The following is a 19044-nucleotide window of genomic DNA, read 5'->3' as shown; positions in this document are numbered from 1 at the left end:
AACATGATTCTCGTTTGTGATAGGCACCAGGAAAAAAATAAAATCACATCATATAGCCAGGGGATGATGGTTGATGCACAGGAAGTAGGGCAGGAGACTTTAGAGGGGTGACCAGAGAGGACTTCTCTGAAGAGGCGGCATCAGCATAGAAAATTGCATTGGCTGAAGGAACTAACTATGTAAATTCTTGGAAAAAGCTGTTCTGTGCTTAGGGAACAGAAAGTGCAAAGACCCTAAGGTAGAAAAAGCCTGGCATGTTCCAGGAATAGCAAGAAAGCCTCTAAGGACAGAAAGAAGTAAAAGGAATTTGAAGAGGTTGGCATGGAGCATCCAATGAGAAACCTTACTTGCCAGAAAGGAGTCTCAATTTTATTTTAAGTGAAGCAGGCAGGGGAATGATGCAATTTTATCTCTTTTTTATAAAGATCACTTTGGCTGCTCCCTGTTAAATAGGTTGGGGGACACTGTGGCATGGAGCAGGAAGTCCAGCTGGAAGTCTATTTAAATATGCAAGGTGAGTACTGACAGAAGCTTCAGCTCTGGAAGGCAAGGAGAAGTACGCGGATTTGGGATGTGTTTTGGAGGACAGAGCTGATTGAGCTACTATGAACTGTAAAGAAGTTGAGACTGAGTCCTGAGATTTAGCATAGGTCACAGTGAGCTAGAAGGGAAACCGGGTTTTTAAAAAGTAAAAGTGGCTAATTGAACCAAATACTACTGAGAGGTTGAGTGAAGGAGAAATATGAGAAGTGACAATTGGAGTTGGCGATGAGGAGGTCATTGGTGGTCTTAACGAAAATAGTTTCTGTGGGGCATGCTACATTAGTCGGGGCTCCCCAGAGAAATAGGGTTAGGTGATTGATGATGATAGATAGAGAGATAGATAATAGATATGCAGATATATGATAGATGATAGATATAGATAGATAGATCAGAGATGATGAGAGATGAGAGAGAGAGAGAGAGATGATAGAGATACAGATATATTACAAGGAATGGCTTACACAATTGTCGGGGCTGGCTAGACAAGTCTAAAATTTGTCTGTTATGTCAGGTCAGGAGGGGCCGGCCGGAAACTCTGGCAGGAGCTGAAGCTGCACAGCATAAGTAGAAATTCTTCTTCCTCAGGGAAACATCAGTTCTGATCTTAAAAGCTTTCAACTGACTGAATCCAGCTCACCGAGACATCAAGGCTAATCTCCTTTACCTAAAGTCCAGTGATTGTAGATGTTCACCACACCACAGCAACGCCCAAATTCATGTTTGCTTGAGTAGCAAGACTGCAACCTAGCCAAGCTGACACTTTAAACTGAACACCACAGGTGAACAGACTGAATAGAATAGAATCTCTCTTGTCTAATTCCTCTCCTCTCCGAGGAGAGGAATCTATGTACCACTGGGCTATTCCAAATCAGGGGCTGTTAGGTTGGTCAAGAATTGGGCTTTACCAGACCTGTGCCCTTCCTAATATTGTAGAAAAATCTACTTAAAAAAAATGTTACTGTGGGCACTTTTCCTTAAGAGAGGGTCCTTTACTGCCATCAGATTTTCAAAGGGATCCAGCATCAGAAAAAGCTGAACATGCTGCTCAAAGGTCACTTTCATCCTACAGTCTGCTATTTAACTTGATGCTCTGAGTCTTTCCGTGCACGCACACAGAACAATGTGCGTGAAGAACAAGGACAACCGGCTGGACTGGCAGAAAACAATGAGGACAAGTTAAATAGTAATAAGATTGTTACACCAAAATAGATTGGTGAAGTTATAATATAAATAATCTTTTTAACTTCAGCATGAAAGCTTCATGTTGTACGTAAAAATAAACCTCAGAGTAGTGACAACTATTATCAAGAGAAGAGGAAACAAGAGACTGTGGGTGTGCCAGTAATCCCGGGATAGGAAGCATATATCCTCATAGACATTCTATGCTTTGTGGAAGGCAGTGTTTCCCTAGCCTAATGGTTTGTTGATGTATCTGTTGTATTAACACATTCTTTCTGGAAGTCCTTGTTCAAGATAAAGACAATCATTTCACAAGTAAATCCCCTCTGTGCAGAAATTTATTTTTACTAGACACTCTGTGTCCATAGCTTCCATAGGAAGCTTGTTAAATACTCAGCTTTCTGGGTCCCTATGCCCAGAATCCTAATCCAGGATGTATAGGACATGGCTAGGCAAATGCATTTTTAAGGACAACTCCAGATGATTCTGATACAGGCATTCAGTTGACCACATTACAGAAAATAGTACAAGCATGTAACCAAATAGACACTTCAACAGGACTTGTTGAACTAATTTTAGTGGTAGCAATCACGTGTGTTTATTCACTGGAAGTCACTGGGTTTTGGCATATAAGCAGGAGGTGTCACTGCTAAAGTAGAAAAATAATTTATGATGATGAAATTTTAGATTTAAATATAAAGTGTATAGGCGAGAATTATAGGAATGATTACATGTCTTGCATAATTGTTACTTTATTCTAGAGTGATTGCCAGCTCTACCCATGTTTACAACCTTTCTTATTTGCAAGATTAAGCACCACTTCTACATTCAGTACCAACAACTCACAGACAAATGGATGGCTAGCATAATTCCAGGAAAGAAGCATTCCCTGGGTTACACTGGGTTGATATGTTCCTTTTCCTCCTCTTCTAGAACACGTGAGGAGGGAGAAACTTTTTTCCTCAGGGTTTTGAAGGAGGGGCGAATTTATAATACCTCACCCCACTTCTGGGAAAGAATGGAGCTCAGGTTACTCTTCTACTTCGAAGACCAATGATGCTCAAACTCCAAGAGCTCTTAACTTTGAACTTTGGGTTGTTGTTAAGCTTTTATCATGTTATCACCACAGAGCTCCTTCATTCCTACGCAGAAGAGTTTTTTACATTTTCAAACGTGCAGAAGCTATTAGAGACTTGAAAGAACATTAAAACAATTGAGATTGCCATCTCAATGGCAATTGAGATAAACTGGTTCTACTCAATTGTAGATAAACTAGTACCGTGTGGGGAAGGCTGCTCACAACACACCAGCATGAGGGTACATTTATACACTTACTATAGGAGCATCCATAGACCTCCACCCTCATGCCAATCTTTCCACTTGGATTCCATTCTAGGGGCACAAAGCGAACGAAGCGAGCTCTCACTGAGTGCAGTAACTTGTGGTGCATCACGCTGTCAGCATTCATGTTTCCTGCAAAGGTCTGCAGAGAGAAAAGGAGGCTCAGTGAGGTCTATGATACTATTGCATCTCCTTCCCATGCCCAAGCTCAAAAACATCATTGCAAATTCACATATGTTACTCCAAGAAAATCCTTATTCTCACATATGTCATATAGAATCTGACTCTCATGAAAATTCTGAATTTAGGGGAAGGAGTTTCCCAAAGAATAATGTATACCCCTATTAGATGCATTGACGCTACCACCCACCCAAACAAAGCCAGCTCAGGTGCTGAAGATAAAAACTGAAAAACAATAAGGGTGACAGCCAACTTCTCATGAGAAATGGTGGAGACCAACCAATGCTGAAAGTAGGACACCATCAACCTGGCTTTCTACACCCAGCAAAAATAGCTTTCAGTTCTGGAGAAAAAATAAACATAGTTTCATTAAACAAAAGCTGAGATAATTTATTGCCTACAGACCCCCACTGCTAAGATTGCTAAATAAATTCTACAATCTAAAGAAACTGATTCAAAATAGAATTGTCAAGTTATAGGAAGGAAGGAATGAAGAGTACTCAAAGTGGTAAATATGTGGGTAAAAATAAAAGACTAGCTTTCTTTCTTTTCCTAAACTTCTTAAGTTAATGCACAGTTTAAGGGAAAAATAAAAATGTATTGTGAGATTTATAACATATATAGAAGTAAACATATGTCAATAAAACTATGAAAGATGGAATGTAGGATAAATAGAATTACACTAACATAAGGCCCCACAATTTATGTAAACTGATATAATAGCAATTTGATGTAAACCATGATAAGTTAAAGATGCATAAAAATAAACCAAAAAGGTATAGCCACAAAGCCAATAAAAGAGAAAGGATGGAATATTGAATAATAATAATAATAATAATAATAAAACAAGAACAACAAATCAGCAACAAAAATCCCAGTTTAACACAAAATAAGACAGGAGAAACAAAGGAATAAATCACAAAGAAGAAAAAGAAAAAAAAGGAATTTCTAGTAAAAATTTTTATGAAACATAATTGCATTAAAAGAAAAATGAGTTACAACTCCAATGAAAAGTTAGAAATTGTCAGGCTGGACAAAACAGTAAGGCTTATCTGTGTACTTTGTATATGATACTTTTTTGTTTTAATAGTGAAGATACTGACAGGTTAAAAATAAAGGATGGGGAAAGATATTACATGCAAACAGTAGGTATACGAAACCTGGAATATTTGTATTGATACCAGACAAAGAGGCTGTATTGCAAGATAACGACTTTTCAAAATTACAAAGGGTCAATTCATCATGAAGAAAAAAAAAAAAACTGAATGTGTTTGCTTCTAAACAGAGATTTGAATTACAAGAAGCAAACCCTGACAGAAACAAAAAGGGAAGAAACACAGCAGTGACAGTTACAGTTGACTTTTAATATCTTCCCTCAGTGGGGGGGCGGATCAAGATGGAGGAGTAGGAGACCTGGATTTCGTCTGGTCTCAGGAATTCAGCAGAATAGGGATCCAACCATTCTGAACACCTACGAACTCAACAGGAGATCGAAGATAAGAAGAGTAACAACACTCTGAACAGAAAAGCGACCACTTTCTGGAAGGTGGGACGTGCGGAGAAGTGAATCCGAGGCGATATTCAGGAGGATAGATGGCGGGGGAGGGGGCCTCCGTCGGCCGCTTCTGGCAAGTGATAGAGCCGCGGAGCACAAAATCGGAACTTTTAGAAGCCGGCTCCGCTGAGGGACGTCGCTCCAGTGGCTAAGCGGGAAGTGGAACCCTCGTGGGACAGTGTGGTCTCAGGACCCTCGGGGTCACAGAAAGACCAGGGGAGCCTGAGTGCAGCAGAGCTCCCAGGGATCGGATTGGGGAAGCCGGCTGCAGAGACGGAGCTGAGGTGTGGGCTCTCAGCTCGGGGTTGCCATAAACTGTGATCCGCGGCCAGTCGGGCTACGGCTCCTCCAGCAGGGACCCAACAAGCGGCAGAGCCGGGGAGACTTCCCTTCCTCCTCCGGGAGGAGCGGCGTGGAAGCGCACCGCAGGGATCTGCTGGGTTTGGAGATTCCACACGGGGTCAGGTGCCAGACATAGAAACGCTCTATCACAGGCCGGGTGAGCACGGAGTGTGGCTGGAGACCGGGGAGACGGGAGTGACTGCTTTTCTCTGGGGGCGCACGGAGGAGCGGGGCCCTGGGTTCTCAGCTCCTCCGGGCGGAGATTGGGAGGCCACCATTTTCACTCTGGTCCTCCAAAGCTGTGCTGAGAGATTGCAGGGAACAAAAGCTCCCAGAGCAAACCCGAGCAGCTTGCTTAGCCCGGACTCACAAGGGCGGGGCAATTCCGCCCCCGGCAAAGACATTTGGGAACCACGGCAACAGGCCCCTCCCCCAGAAGATCAGCACAAACAGCCAGCAAGCCAAGACCAAGTTTACCGATCAAGGAGAAAGGGAGAACTCCAGCGCTAGGGGAATACTGCACATAGAATTCATGGATTTTTTTTTACCATGATTCATAATTTTTTCAAAGTTAATTTTTTAACTGGTTTTTTTTTGAATTTTTCTTTTTCCCTTTTTCAACCAACATCTTATCAATCCCTTTTAAAAAAAAACAAACATTTTTTATTTTTCATTTATAGAGTCATATTTTATCCCTTCATAGTAGTTACCCTTATTTTTGGCATATATATATAAGTTGTTCTCTCTTTAAAATTTTGAGATACAGTTTCTTCTAACAGATCAAAATATACCCTAAATCACTAGTGTATGAATTTGTTCTAGTCTCCTGCCTGATCACATTCTCTCCCTTTTTTTCCTTTTTAATTTTTTTTCAAATCTTCTTCTTTTTTCAAACAACTTCTTATCTTATCAGTTCCTTTTATAAAATCTTTTATAATTTTCATCTTTACAATCATCTGCCATCCGTTCATTGTATCAACCCATATTTTGGACATATATAAGTCTTTCTTCCTTTAAAATTTTAGCAGGCACATTCTTCTAACAGACCAAAATATGCCCAAAAGCTAGTGTGTGGCACTGATCTATGCACTAGCCTGATCATATTTGATCATATTCTGTTTTTTTTTTGTTTTGTTCTGTTTTTGTTTGTTTTTATCTTTTTCTTTTTCCTTTTTTTTTTCTTTCTCTTCTTTCTTTACCTTTCTTGTCCCCTGGTTTCAGGTCTTTTCTGATTTGCATAGAGTATATTTGCTGAAGACGTTAACCTGTTAGCATTCTGTTCTCTCATTCATCTGTTCTCCTCTGGACAAAATGACAAGATGAAAAAAATCAGCTCAGCAAAAAGAAAAAGAGGTAGTACCATCTGCCAGGGACCTTCTCAATACTGACATTAGTACGATGTTGGACCTAGAGTTCAGAATCATGACTTTAAAGATACTAGCTGGGCTTGAAAAAAGTGTGGAAGTTATTAGAGAAACCATTTCTGGAGAAATAACAGAACTAAAATCTAACCAAGTCGAAATCAAAAAGGCTATTAATGAGGTGCAATCAAAAATGAGGGCACTAACTGCTAGGATACATGAGGCAGAAGAAAGAATCAGCGATATAGAAGACCAAATGATGGAAAATAAAGAGACTGAGAAAAAGACAGATAAACAACTACAGGATCACGAGGGCAGAATTCGAGAGATAAGCAATACGATAAGACAAAACAACATTAGAATAATTGGGATCCCAGAAGAAGAAGAAAGAGAGAGAGGGGCAGAAGGAATATTGGAGCAAATTATAGCAGAGAACTTCCCTAATGTGGGGAAGGAAACAGGCATCAAAATCCAGGAGGCACAGAGAACTCCTCTCAAAATCAATAAAAATAGATCAAAACCCGACATCTAATAGTAAAACTTAGGAGTCTCAGAGACAAAGAGAAAATCCTGAAAGCAGCTCGGGAGAAGAGATATGTAACCTACAATGGTAGAAACATTATATTGGCAACAGACCTATCCACAGAGACCTCGGAGGCCAGAAAGGACTGGCATGATATCTTTAGAGCACTGAACGAGAAAAATATGCAGCCAAGAATACTATATCCAGCTAGGCTCTCACTGAAAATAGAAGGAGAGGTAAAAGCTTCCAGGACAAACAAAAAATAAAGGAATTTGCAAACACAAAACCAGTCCTACAAGAAATATTGAAAGAGGTCCTCTAAGCAAAAAGAGAGCCTAAAAGCAGCATATATCAGAAAGGAACACAGGCAAAATACAGTCACAGTCACCTTACAGGCAATACAATGGCACTAAATTCATACCTTTCAATAGTTACCCTGAATGTAAATGGGCTCATTGCCCCAATCAAAAGACACAGGCTATCAGATGGGATTAAAAAACAAGACCCATCAATATGCTGTCTGCAAGAGACTCATTTTAGACCCAAAGACACCCCAGGTTGAAAGTGAGGAGGTGGAAAACTATTTACCATACTAATGGACACCAAAAGAAAGCTGGGGTGGCAAGACTTATATCAGACAAATTAGATTTTAAAACAAAGACTGTAATAAGAGATGAAGAAGGACACTATATCCTACTTAAAGGGTCTATCCAACAAAAAGATCTAACAATTGTAAATATCTATGCCCCTAATGTGGGAGCAGCCAATTATATAAGGCAATTAATAACAAAAGCAAAGAAACACATTGACAACAATAAAATAATAGTGGGGGACTTTAACACCCCCCTAACTGAAATGGACAGATCATCTAAGCAAAAGATCAACAAAGAAATAAACACTTTCAACGAAACACTGGACCAAATGGACTTCACAGACATATTCAGAACATTCCATCCCAAAGCAACAGAATACACATTCTTCTCTAGTACCCATGGAACATTCTCCAGAATTGATCACATCGTAGGTCACAAATCAGGTCTCAACCGGTACCAAAAGATTGGGATTATTCCCTGCATATTTTCAGACCACAATGCTTTGAAACTAGAACTCAATCACAAGAGAAAAGTCGGAAAGAACGCAAATACATGGAGGCTAAAGAACATCCTAGTAAAGAATGAATGGGTCAACCAGGAAATTAAAGAAGATTTAAAAAAATTCATGGAAACCAATGAAAATGAAAACACAATTGTTCAAAATCTTTGGGATGCAGCAAAGGCAGTCCTGAGAGGAATGTATATAGCAATACAAGCCTTTCTCAAGAAACAAGAAAGGTCTCAAATACACAACCTAACCCTACACCTAAAGGAGCTGGAGAAAGAACAGCAAATAAAGCGTAAACCAAGCAGGAGAAGAGAAATAATAAAGACCAGAGCAGAAATCAATGAACTAGAAACCCAAAGAACATTAGAACAGATCAATGAAACTAGGAGCAGGTTCTTTGAAAGAATTAACAAGATTGATAAACCCCTGGCCAGACTTATCAAAAAAAAAAAAGAGAAATGACCCAAATCAACAAAATCGTGAATGAAAGAGGAGAGATCACAACCAAACCAAGGAAATACAAACAATTATAAGAACATATTATGAGCAACTCTATGCCAGCAAATTAGATAACCTGGAAGAAATGGGCGCATTCCTAGAAATGTACCAACTACCAAAACTGAACCAGGAAGAAATAGAAAACCTGAACAGATGTATAACCACTAAGGAAATTGAAGCAGTCATCAAAAATCTCCCAACAAACAAAAGCAAAGGGCCAGATGGCTTCCCGGGGGAATTCTTTCAGACATTTAAAGAGGAATTAATACCTATTCTCCTGAAACTGTTCCAAAAAATAGAAATGGAAGGAAAACTTCCAAACTCATTTTATGAGGCCACCATTACCTTGATCTCAAAACCCGACAAAGACCCCATCAAAAGGGAGAATTACAGACCAATATCCTTGATGAACATGGATGCAAAAATTCTCACCAAAATCCTAGCCAATAGGATCCAACAGTATATTAAAAGGATTCTTCACCATGACCAAGTGGGATTTATCCCTGGGCTGCAAGGCTGGTTCAAAATCCGCAAATCAATCAACGTGATACAATACATTAACAAAAGAAAGAACAAGAATCATATGATCCTCTCAATAGATGCAGAAAAAGCATTTGACAAAGTACAGCATCCCTTCTTGATCAAAACTCTTCAGAGTATAGGGATAGAGTGTACATACGTCAATATCATAAAAGCCATCTACGAAAAACCTACAGCGAATATCATTCTCAATGGGGAAAAGCTGAGAGCTTTTCCCCAAAGGTCAGGAATGGAGCAGGGATGTCCACTCTCACCACTGCTATTCAACATAGTATTAGAAGTCCTAGCCACAGCAGTCAGACAACAAAAAGAAATCAAAGGCATCCAAATCGGCAAAGAGGAAGTCAAACTCTCACTCTTTGCAGATGATATGATACTGTATGTGGAAAACCCAAAAGACTCCACCCCAAAACTGCTAGAACTCATACAGGAATTCAGTCAAGTAGCAGGATATAAAAATCAATGTACAGAAATCAGTGGCATTCCTATACACCAACAACAAGACAGAAGAGAGACAAATCAAGGAGTCAATCCCATTTAAAATTGCACCCAAAACCATAAGATACCTAGGAATAAATTTAACCAAAGAGCAAAGGATCTGTACTCAGAAAACTATAAAATACTCATGAAAGAAATTGAAGAAGACACAAAGAAATGGAAAAACGTTCCATGCTCATAGATTGGAAGAACAAACATTGTGAAGATGTCAGTGCTACCTAGAGCAATCTACACATTCAATGCAATCCCCATCAAAATACCATCCACCTTTTACAAAGAAATGGAACAAATAATCCTAAAATTTGTATGGAACCAGAAGAGACCCCTAATAGCCAGAGGAATCTTGAAAAAGAAAAGCAAAGCTGGCGGCATCACAATTCCGGACTTCCAGCTCTATTACAAAGCTGTCATCATCAAGACAGTATGGTCGTGGCACAAAAACAGACACATAGATCAATGGAACAGAATCGAGAGCCCAGAAATGGACCCTCAACTCTATGGTCAACTTATCTTTGACAAAACAGGAAAGAATGTCCAATGGAAAAAAGACAGTCTCTTCAACAAATGGTGTTGGGAAAATTGGACAGCCACATGCAGAAAAATGAAACTGGACCATTTCCTTAAACCACACACAAAAATAGACTCCAAATGGTTGAAAGACCTAATCGTGAGACAGGAGTCCATCAAAATCCTAAAGGAGAACACAGGCAGCAACCTCTTCCACCTCAGCCACAGCAACTTCTTCCTAGAAACATCGCCAAAGGCAAGGGAAGCCAGGGCAAAAATGAAGTACTGGGACCTCATCAAGATAAAAAGCTTATGCACAGCAAAAGAAACAGCCAACAAAACCAAAAGACAACCGACAGAATGGGAGAAAATATTTGCAAATGACATATCAGATAAAGGGCTAGTATCCAAAATCTATAAAGGACTCAACACCCAAAGAACAAATAATCCAATCAAGAAATGGGCAGAAGACATGAACAGACATTTTTCCAAAGAAGACATCCAAATGGCCAACAAACACATGAAAAAGTGCTCAACATCGCTCGGCAGCAGGGAAATCCAAATCAAAACCTCCATGAGATACCACCTCACACCAGTTAGAATGGCTAAAATTAACAATCAGGAAACGACAGATGTTGGCAGGGACGTGGAGAAAGGGGAACCCTCCTACACTGTTGGTGGGAATGCAAGCTGGTGCAACCCCTCTGGAAAACAGTATGGAGGTTCCTCAAACAGTTGAAAATAGAGCTACCATAGGAACCAGCAATTGCACTACTGGGTATTTACCCCAAAGATACAAATGTAGGGATCCGAAGGGGTACGTGCACCCCAATGTTTATAGCAGCAATGTTCACAATAGCCAAACTGTGGAAAGAGCCAAGATGTCCATTGACAGATGAATGGATAAAGAAGAAGTGGTATATATACACAATGGAATATTATGCAGCCATAAAAAGGAATGGGATCTTGCCATTTGCAATGACGTGGATGGAACTGGAGGATGTTATGCTGAGTGAAATAAGTCAATTAGAGAAAGACATGTATCATATGACCTCACTGATATGAGGAATTGTTAATCTCAGGAAACAAACTGAGAGTTGCTGGAGTGGTGGGGGGTGGGAGGGTTTGGGTGGCTGGGTGATATACATTGGGGAAACATGGGGTGATAGACATATGGTGAGCACTGTGAATTGTACAAAATTGATGAATCACGGATCTGTACTTCTGAAACAAATAATGCAATATATGTTAAGAAAAAAAAAAGATAGCAGGAGGGGAAGAATGAAGGGGAGTAAGTCGGAGGGGGAGACGAACCATGAGAGACGATGGACTCTGAAAAACAAACTGAGGGTTCTAGAGGGGAGGGGGGTGGGAGGATGGGTTAGCCTGGTGATGGGTATTAAAGAGGCCACATTCTGCATGGAGCACTGGGTGTTATGCACAAACAATGAATCATGGAACACTATATCAAAAACTAATGATGTGTTTTATGGTGATTAAGATAACAATAAAAATTATTAAAATATATATCTTCCCTCAGTAACTGATGGAACAAGTGGGTGGAAAAGCCAGTGAAGATATAAAATATTCTAACAGTGAAACCAACCTAATTACTAGTTAATAGAAGACTGAACCACTGCAGATTATATACATTGTTTTCAAGCACACATGGAACATCCACTAAGAAAGACCCTATTCTATACCATAAAGAACCATACTTTGTTTTCTGACCACAATTAAGTTCAGGATTAATAATAATAAATTATTTAGGAAACCCGCAAATGTTTGGAAGTTAGTCAACACACTTCTAAATTACCTATATGTCAAAGAAGAAATCAAAATGGAATCCAGAAAATAGTTTGAATTGAATAATTATAAAAATACTTGTATCAGTATTTCTGGAACACAGCCAAAGTAGTCCTTAGAAGAAAGTGTGTGGCTTTGCATGCTTTTTTACATAAAAATAAAGAAGTCAAAAAAAAAAAAAGGAAAAAAAAGAAAGAAGTAAAGTAAAAAAAAAAAAAAATCTACATTTGCATCCCAAGATGTGAGAAAACTGGTAAATCAAACTCAGAATATTAGTAGATTGGATTACTACTCAGTAGTAAAAAATAACCAATAGCACCTACGACAAACCATGTGTTGAGCAAAAGGAGCCAGCTCTGAAGAGTGCATACTGCATGATTCTATGTTCATGAAGTTCTAGAAGGGGCAGAACTAAGCTCTGATGATAGAAACCAGATCAGTATTTCTTTTTAATGATGGGAGACAGAAAAAGACTACCGAGCCCATCCATCAACTCACTTGAACAGAACATCCTTGTGAGATAGAAAATCTGTATTATCTTAATTTTAAAAATGAGACAACTTAATTTTGGAGAGTTTAAATTGGATCATAAATCCTTTTTTTTAAAGATTTATTTATTTATTTATTTGAGAGATAGAGAATGAGAGATAGAGAGCACGAGTGGGAAGAGGGTCAGAGGGAGAGGCAGACTCCCTGCTGAGCAGGGATCCCGATGTGGGACTCGATCCTGGGACTCCAGGGTCATGACCTGAGCCGAAGGCAGTCGCTTAACCAACTGAGCCACCCAGGCGCCCTGGATCATAAATCCTAAATCACGAAATTATCAAGTTGAGACTGGGTTACAGAGACTCCGATGAAAGTCCAGTGACTCTGATTTAATTCCCATTATCAACCGCATATGTCAGGTTTCTGAAACCAAGTATTGCCCCTGGCACAATAATAACTCCCAGTTTCATGGGGCTGCTCCACGCAAAACACGTCCTAGGCTGGCCTCTGCATATTTTAGCTCACTGCACGTATCATTAGGAAGGTTGAGCCAGCCTCCTCACTAAGGAAGTGCACATGTACATTTAAACTTTCTGAACTGCAGTACATCTTATAATTGTGTAGCCAGCCCATATAGGGTTCCCCACCTCACCAGCAAACCCTGGGAATCAGAGAGGTTAATTTTGAATGTCATTATATATAGTATTTCTCAGAATAGTTTGTTTTGTTCTCATCCCACAGCAAGCAGTAATATACTGAATTTGAGTACAGACCTTTTCCTGTTGTCATACTGTTGGATAAATGGCATCATCATCATTATTATTATTATTATTGTTATTATTATAAAATATCATGCGTATGGTTCTTGACAAAACTGTTCATTGATTTTGTCCCTACATAAGAACACAGCACACTAGGCAATCTTTCTTCCCCCATGTCTTCCCCTATAGTTAAAGAAATGTAAGGATCACAGAAGTTCAGTTCCTGTGTGCTTACAAGAGAAAGCAACCACATAGAAGGGGGCTCACCAGGGGGAGCATGGAGGAGAATGCAGAAGAAAATGAGAGTGCTTGAGTCAGCATTCAGCAACTTCCACTTAGGTATTCATTCCCTGACAGTAAACAACATTTTGGCTTCTGAATGGAAGAATCATTGGTCATACTGAAGGTGCTGATGCTCTTCGTACTCTTTACTAGGCAGCTAAATAGAGTAGGCACAAACTAGGAGTCTAAGATGGGACGGTAACTGACACTTATCAGTGGAAAGTATAAAGGTATGGGTTAGCTGCCACCAGAGCAACTCACTTGGCTTCAACAAATACATCATATTGAGCCAGCCCCACTGATGACTTGGAATGGCAGCGAGATTGCAATCAACTGGGTATCATAGGGAAGATGTCATTAATTTGCCTAACTGCAGTCTGAGCAATAACTAACAAGAGCAACAACCAAATTCTGCCTCTGTAACCTTGACGGGGAATATCAGGAATCCTCAGGGAGAGCTATTTCAAGTCTGGTGCTCTGCCAAACACCATGCTGCCTAGGGGTCTCTTTTAAAAGAAGCAGTAGAGTGGGAGAGAAAGGAGATGAGCTTTGAGGGCTAATCCTAACCATCTTGCTGATTTGCTCTGTTGTCCCCAGCAAGGCACTAGGACTGTAATTCCTTTGGGGATATAGACTGTGTCTTATTTTAAACTGGAATGAGTAGTGCATGGAACACAGTATTTCTTAAAGTATGGTTGAAATGGCATTCGGTTACCTAAACCAAATTTTGCATTGTAGTAATCTCAAAATCAGTGAATTACAAACAGCACCTTGACATAGCTCACACAGTTATTAGTAAGTTGCTGAATTCACTGAGTGAATGAATGAGCAAAGGAGTGCAACTTTTTTGACTCTTGGTTTTCTCATCAGAAGAGTGAAAATAAAATCTCCAAGGCAGTTGTGAATCTTACATTAAATACTATATGCATATGACAGTATACATAACAGACTCTCACAGATACAGTGCATTCACACAGAGAGAAAGAAATTTCAATCACTAATTCTTGCATAAAAATATCTTTGTGTGAGAGTATATTCTAAAGCAGTGACTTTATTAATACCCTCAAGCCCCATGTAAGGCATTTGTCAATCATACTTAAATTTTCTGAATGACATTCAAAGGGCTTTCCCAAGAGAAAAAAAAAAAAAAAAAAACAGTACAAACTAAAGCTAAGGAAGGACTAGCAGCTCAGAGCTAATTAGAAATACATTTTTAATTTAATAAGATATATTTAATAAGGCAAAGGGTAATTAAAATGCAAACTAGAGTTAAAACTAAAATTGATAAACCCACTCAGGCTTCAGTGTTCCAACTGCTATGCAGGGGTATGTGTGGAAATGGATTTCAGGCAGGCACTTAGAGAAAAGGAAATGAGAGAGATATGTATAGGCACTGGACACTATTGGCTAACAGGAATTCTTTTTTTTAGCACTTATTTTTTTATCATTTTTTATTTGAGTATAATTGACACACAGTGTCACATTAGTTTCAGGTGTAAAACATAGTGATTTGACAAGTTCATATGTTATGCCATGATCGCCACAAGTGTAGCTACCATCTGTCACCATACATTGCTATTACAATATCATTGACTATATTCCCTAAGTGATAGATTTTAGGGGTTTAAAAAGGAAAATCAAATGGCTGAATTCTTTTTGATTCTACTCTGGTTTGTAGCATGGTGTCCATGACATCATTAAATCATTATAAGTGCAGATGTCATATATCTATTTGAACTTCATATGAACAGTTATTGAATTGGGCTAGAAGACTACCCTGAACTTGATAGCAGCATAAAAAGGGCCCCGCCTCTGTCACTTGATCCTAATAGTTGGCAAAGAGGAAAACTAATCCATGCCATTATCCACTCTGCCTCCTTTGCCAGTGTGGCTTCCAGAGTAGAAGAACAACTCAAACATTCAAGGCAACAGTAGAGAAAAACTGTCACTCCCACTTGACCTTGACCACAAGCTGAGTGGGGCTCTCAGGTGGAGCCCTGCTAGCTAGTTACAATCACACACTCATGTCCTAGTTCCCTTCTTTTAGGAATGATGTGTTCCTGCTCTTTCCAGGTTGTGTGACTGTATCACTGAAGAGATATTTGTTTCCACCTTGGTTTCTTGCATTAGAAATGCCCTCCAGCATGAGGTATGAATGCTTCCTCATTCCTGTCTGAACCCTGACACAACCTTTGTCACACATGTTCTTGTGCAGTCAATGGTCAATTGTCATTTTGCTCTTATTCTCTCCTTAACTGCCAGTCATCCTCTTGAAACATGGTTACTGTGTGGCCAGTTCAGAAAATAGAATCCTATGTGAAGTCCTAATATTGGCCACTTTATTATTAATTTACCGATATTAAAGTTATCTGCATGAAAATCTCATCAGGTATGAAGTCTCCAAATGCAATAACCCATCACATGCATTCTTGAGTATTCCCAGTAAAGGGAGATAGTGAGACTTGCCAGCAGAAGTTAGTGAGTAACTTAGAAAGATTAAAGGTAATGTCCTCCATTAAATGCCTCTCCCACTGGAGGCACCGGTGCCTTTAGAAACCAGTACCCAGCCCCAGGCAGGAAGAGCTGGTTTCTCAGAGATGCAGAACAACATGGCCATGATATCTGGATCTCTACCTCCAATTTTCCCATCAAAAGTGATTAATTCTATACCCCATTTCCTCATCATTCTCCTAGTTTGATGAAACAGTGTGTTCCTCTGTAATCTACTTGCATGAAAACAATCCCATCAATAACTCAAGTGCAAAGAGAGTTCATTGAATGTCAAGAGTTATAAGCACCAGAAAAGGCCATTGCTAAAGCTATGTTAAAGTCGGAGTTGAAGGGCTCTCAAATCACCATTGGTCTCTTCCCACTCATAGCTTTAACAACAAATCATCATTGATTTGATAGAAGTTTCTGATTTAAGTTACTCAAAACTCTTCCTAGACCAACAGGAACCTTATGCATACAATTAGGCTATTAGCTTCCTTGTGACAATTATTGACCTGAGTCACATTTTATAGAAAATAAAATATGATCAACTAATAATGTGAAAATCAGGTATATCAACCTATAGCTAAATAAAAACATGGCTTTTGTCCATGGATTTGGATGATCCAGTCCCCTAATTATTGTTGAGGACACTATGCATGTACAGATAAATACCCTGTTTAAATATGAGCATATCTATATCTATATCTATATATATCTATATATATATAGATATAGATATAGATATGAATGACACCAAATTCCTCTACCATCATCGCTGTGTTTGTTCATGTTTGTTCAGAGGTTCTACTTTTTGTGCGACTTCTGCTGCATTAAGTATAAGGGGTAATAAAGTGACTGTTGACAACAGTGCCATCTACTTACATTTCCATCTCTGTGTTGAGAGCTAGAACACAAACGTGCATGGCAGTTTGACCATACAGTGCACAACTGGAGAAAATGGAAATACCCACTTAGCAAAATCAGACTTTTTACACTCCATGAAAACAAAAAGAAGCAATGCCTTTGCCCTCTTCCGATTTCCGAAAAAGGAATGAGAAGTTTTCTGAACTCCCTCCTCAATAAAATGGAGATCTGAACCTGGCGGTTGCCAGGAGGGCCTGATCTTCTATTATAGGACCTGGAGTGAAGGGACATTGCAGTAAGGGCCAGGCCTAGAGATAGAAAGGGACTAACCACTGTGTCCGGGGTAAAGTCATGGGTGAAAACCAAGATGGAACGACTGTTGAGCTCTTCAGTCCCTTTATGCTCACTGCAGTGGCTTTAGTAGGGTATCTTGCCAACTCCTTTTCCCTCTCCAGCACAACCTGTTTTCCTATCTTGCTTTATTTTCTTTCCTAAACTCATCTTGCTTTACTTGTTTCTCTCTGTCCATGCACTGCAAGCTCTAAGAGAGCAGGGTCTTCTGGAATCACAGGTGAGGCCCGGAAAGATCTGCTGAATGAAGGAAGGATCCCTATTTGCTCCCCTAACTTGTTTCATTATGGAACCCTGGTATTTTTTTTTCATGGAATATCTTAAAGGGATTATGCTCCATAGAAATGTTCACATAACATCATCTTGAGAGAATTTCATATTCACTGCTTTCGGTTGACAAGCCAAAGATAAGATTTATAAGACATTTTCTCAATGAAAGATAATTAGTCAAAGGGGGGATTGAAACAATACTACATATGGGAGTTCCTTCCACTACCACCGCTAACTTTATTTTATTTCTTATGAAGATTTTACTTACTTATTTGAGAGAGAGAGATATAGAGCACAAGCAGGGGGAGTAGCAGGCAGAGGGAGCAGCAGACTCCCTGCCAAGCAGGGAGCCCGAGGCAGGGCTTGATCCCACGACCCTGGGATCGTGGCCTGAGCTGAAGGAAGACTCAAGTAACCAATTGAGGCACCCAGGCGCCCCAGCCACAGCTGACTTTAATGCTCTTTTTTTTCCTCTTGAAACAAATTTAATTTTTTTATTATTATGTTCAATTAGCCAACATATAGTACATCATTAATATATGATGTAGTATTCAATGATTCATTAGTCGGAAAGCCTGCTTCTCTCTCTCCCACTCCCCCTGCTTGTCTTCCCTCTCTCACTGGGTCTCTCTCTGTCAAAAAAATAAAATCTTTAAAAAAAAATAACACCCAGTGTTCATCACAACAAATGCCCTCCTTAATACCCATCACCTGGTTACCTGATCCCCCCACCACTCTCCCCTCTGCAACCCTCGGTTTGTTTCCCGGAGTCCAGAGTCCCTCATGGCTTGTCTTCCTCTCCGATTTCTTCCCATTCAGTTTTCCCCTCTTTCCCCTGTGGTCCTCTGCACTATTCCTATATTCCACATATGAGTGAAACCATATGATAGTTGTCTTTCTCTTCTTGACTTATTTCACTTAGCATAATCCCCTCCAGTTCCATCCATGTCGATGCAAATGGTGGGTATTCATCCTTTGTAATGGCTGAGTAATATTCCATTGTATATATGAACCACATCTTCTTTATCCATTCATCATGTCCACAATAGCCAAACTGTGGAAGGAGCCGAGATGTCCTTTGACTTTAATGCTCTTAATTCCTAGACTAGAGCCCTTCAGAGAGGCAAAGGGACAGCGAAGTCTCAATCTATATAGTTAGAAAAGCCTGTGCTATCCACACTGTCAGAAACTACCTGAGGGACAAGTATCACAAGGAGAGAGTGGGCGACACACACTGTGCATATTTCTTCCTTGATGTTATTCTGTGCCTGTGAGGGTCCAATTGCTGTCCTCACAAGCTATTTGCAGACTGCGGGTCTGGTTCCCACTGTCTTTTATATTTAATTAGCCAGAGAACAGGCTAAGCCTGATGCTAGTCCTATGAGGACCAAGCAAGGACCAAAATGTTCTAGGATGCCCTTACCGTTATTTCCTCCACAGTGCTTTATGGGCTAACTTCCAAATAGCAATGTGTACACCAGCTGATAAGCCCCAATTCACCTGTCATGTAGCTGATTTTCTGCTAAGATATTTTAACTTCGCTAAATAGAAACCTTTGAGGAC

At 39.8% G+C, this 19044-nt stretch overlaps 1 protein-coding gene across 2 annotated transcripts in view; it reads right to left on the bottom strand.

The window, feature by feature from the left end:
* Nucleotides 1-19044, bottom strand: part of CNTNAP5 (contactin associated protein family member 5) — an 855278-nt gene that overhangs the window by 483155 nt on the left and 353079 nt on the right. For both annotated transcript variants that reach the window (XM_028101360.1, XM_028101361.1), the window contains exon 4: nucleotides 3058-3205. In XM_028101360.1, coding sequence (XP_027957161.1) covers nucleotides 3058-3205 — 148 coding nt within the window. The remainder of the gene's footprint in view (nucleotides 1-3057; nucleotides 3206-19044) is intronic.

This window comes from Eumetopias jubatus, unplaced genomic scaffold (genome assembly GCF_037043125.1).
Source record: "Eumetopias jubatus isolate StellerSeaLion01/CBP00866 unplaced genomic scaffold, mEumJub1_p1.0 scaffold_3, whole genome shotgun sequence".
In the NCBI taxonomy this organism is placed as follows: Eukaryota; Metazoa; Chordata; class Mammalia; order Carnivora; family Otariidae; genus Eumetopias; species Eumetopias jubatus.
Note: the sequence above shows the minus strand (reverse complement) of the source record. Positions and strands in the feature narration are given on the sequence as shown.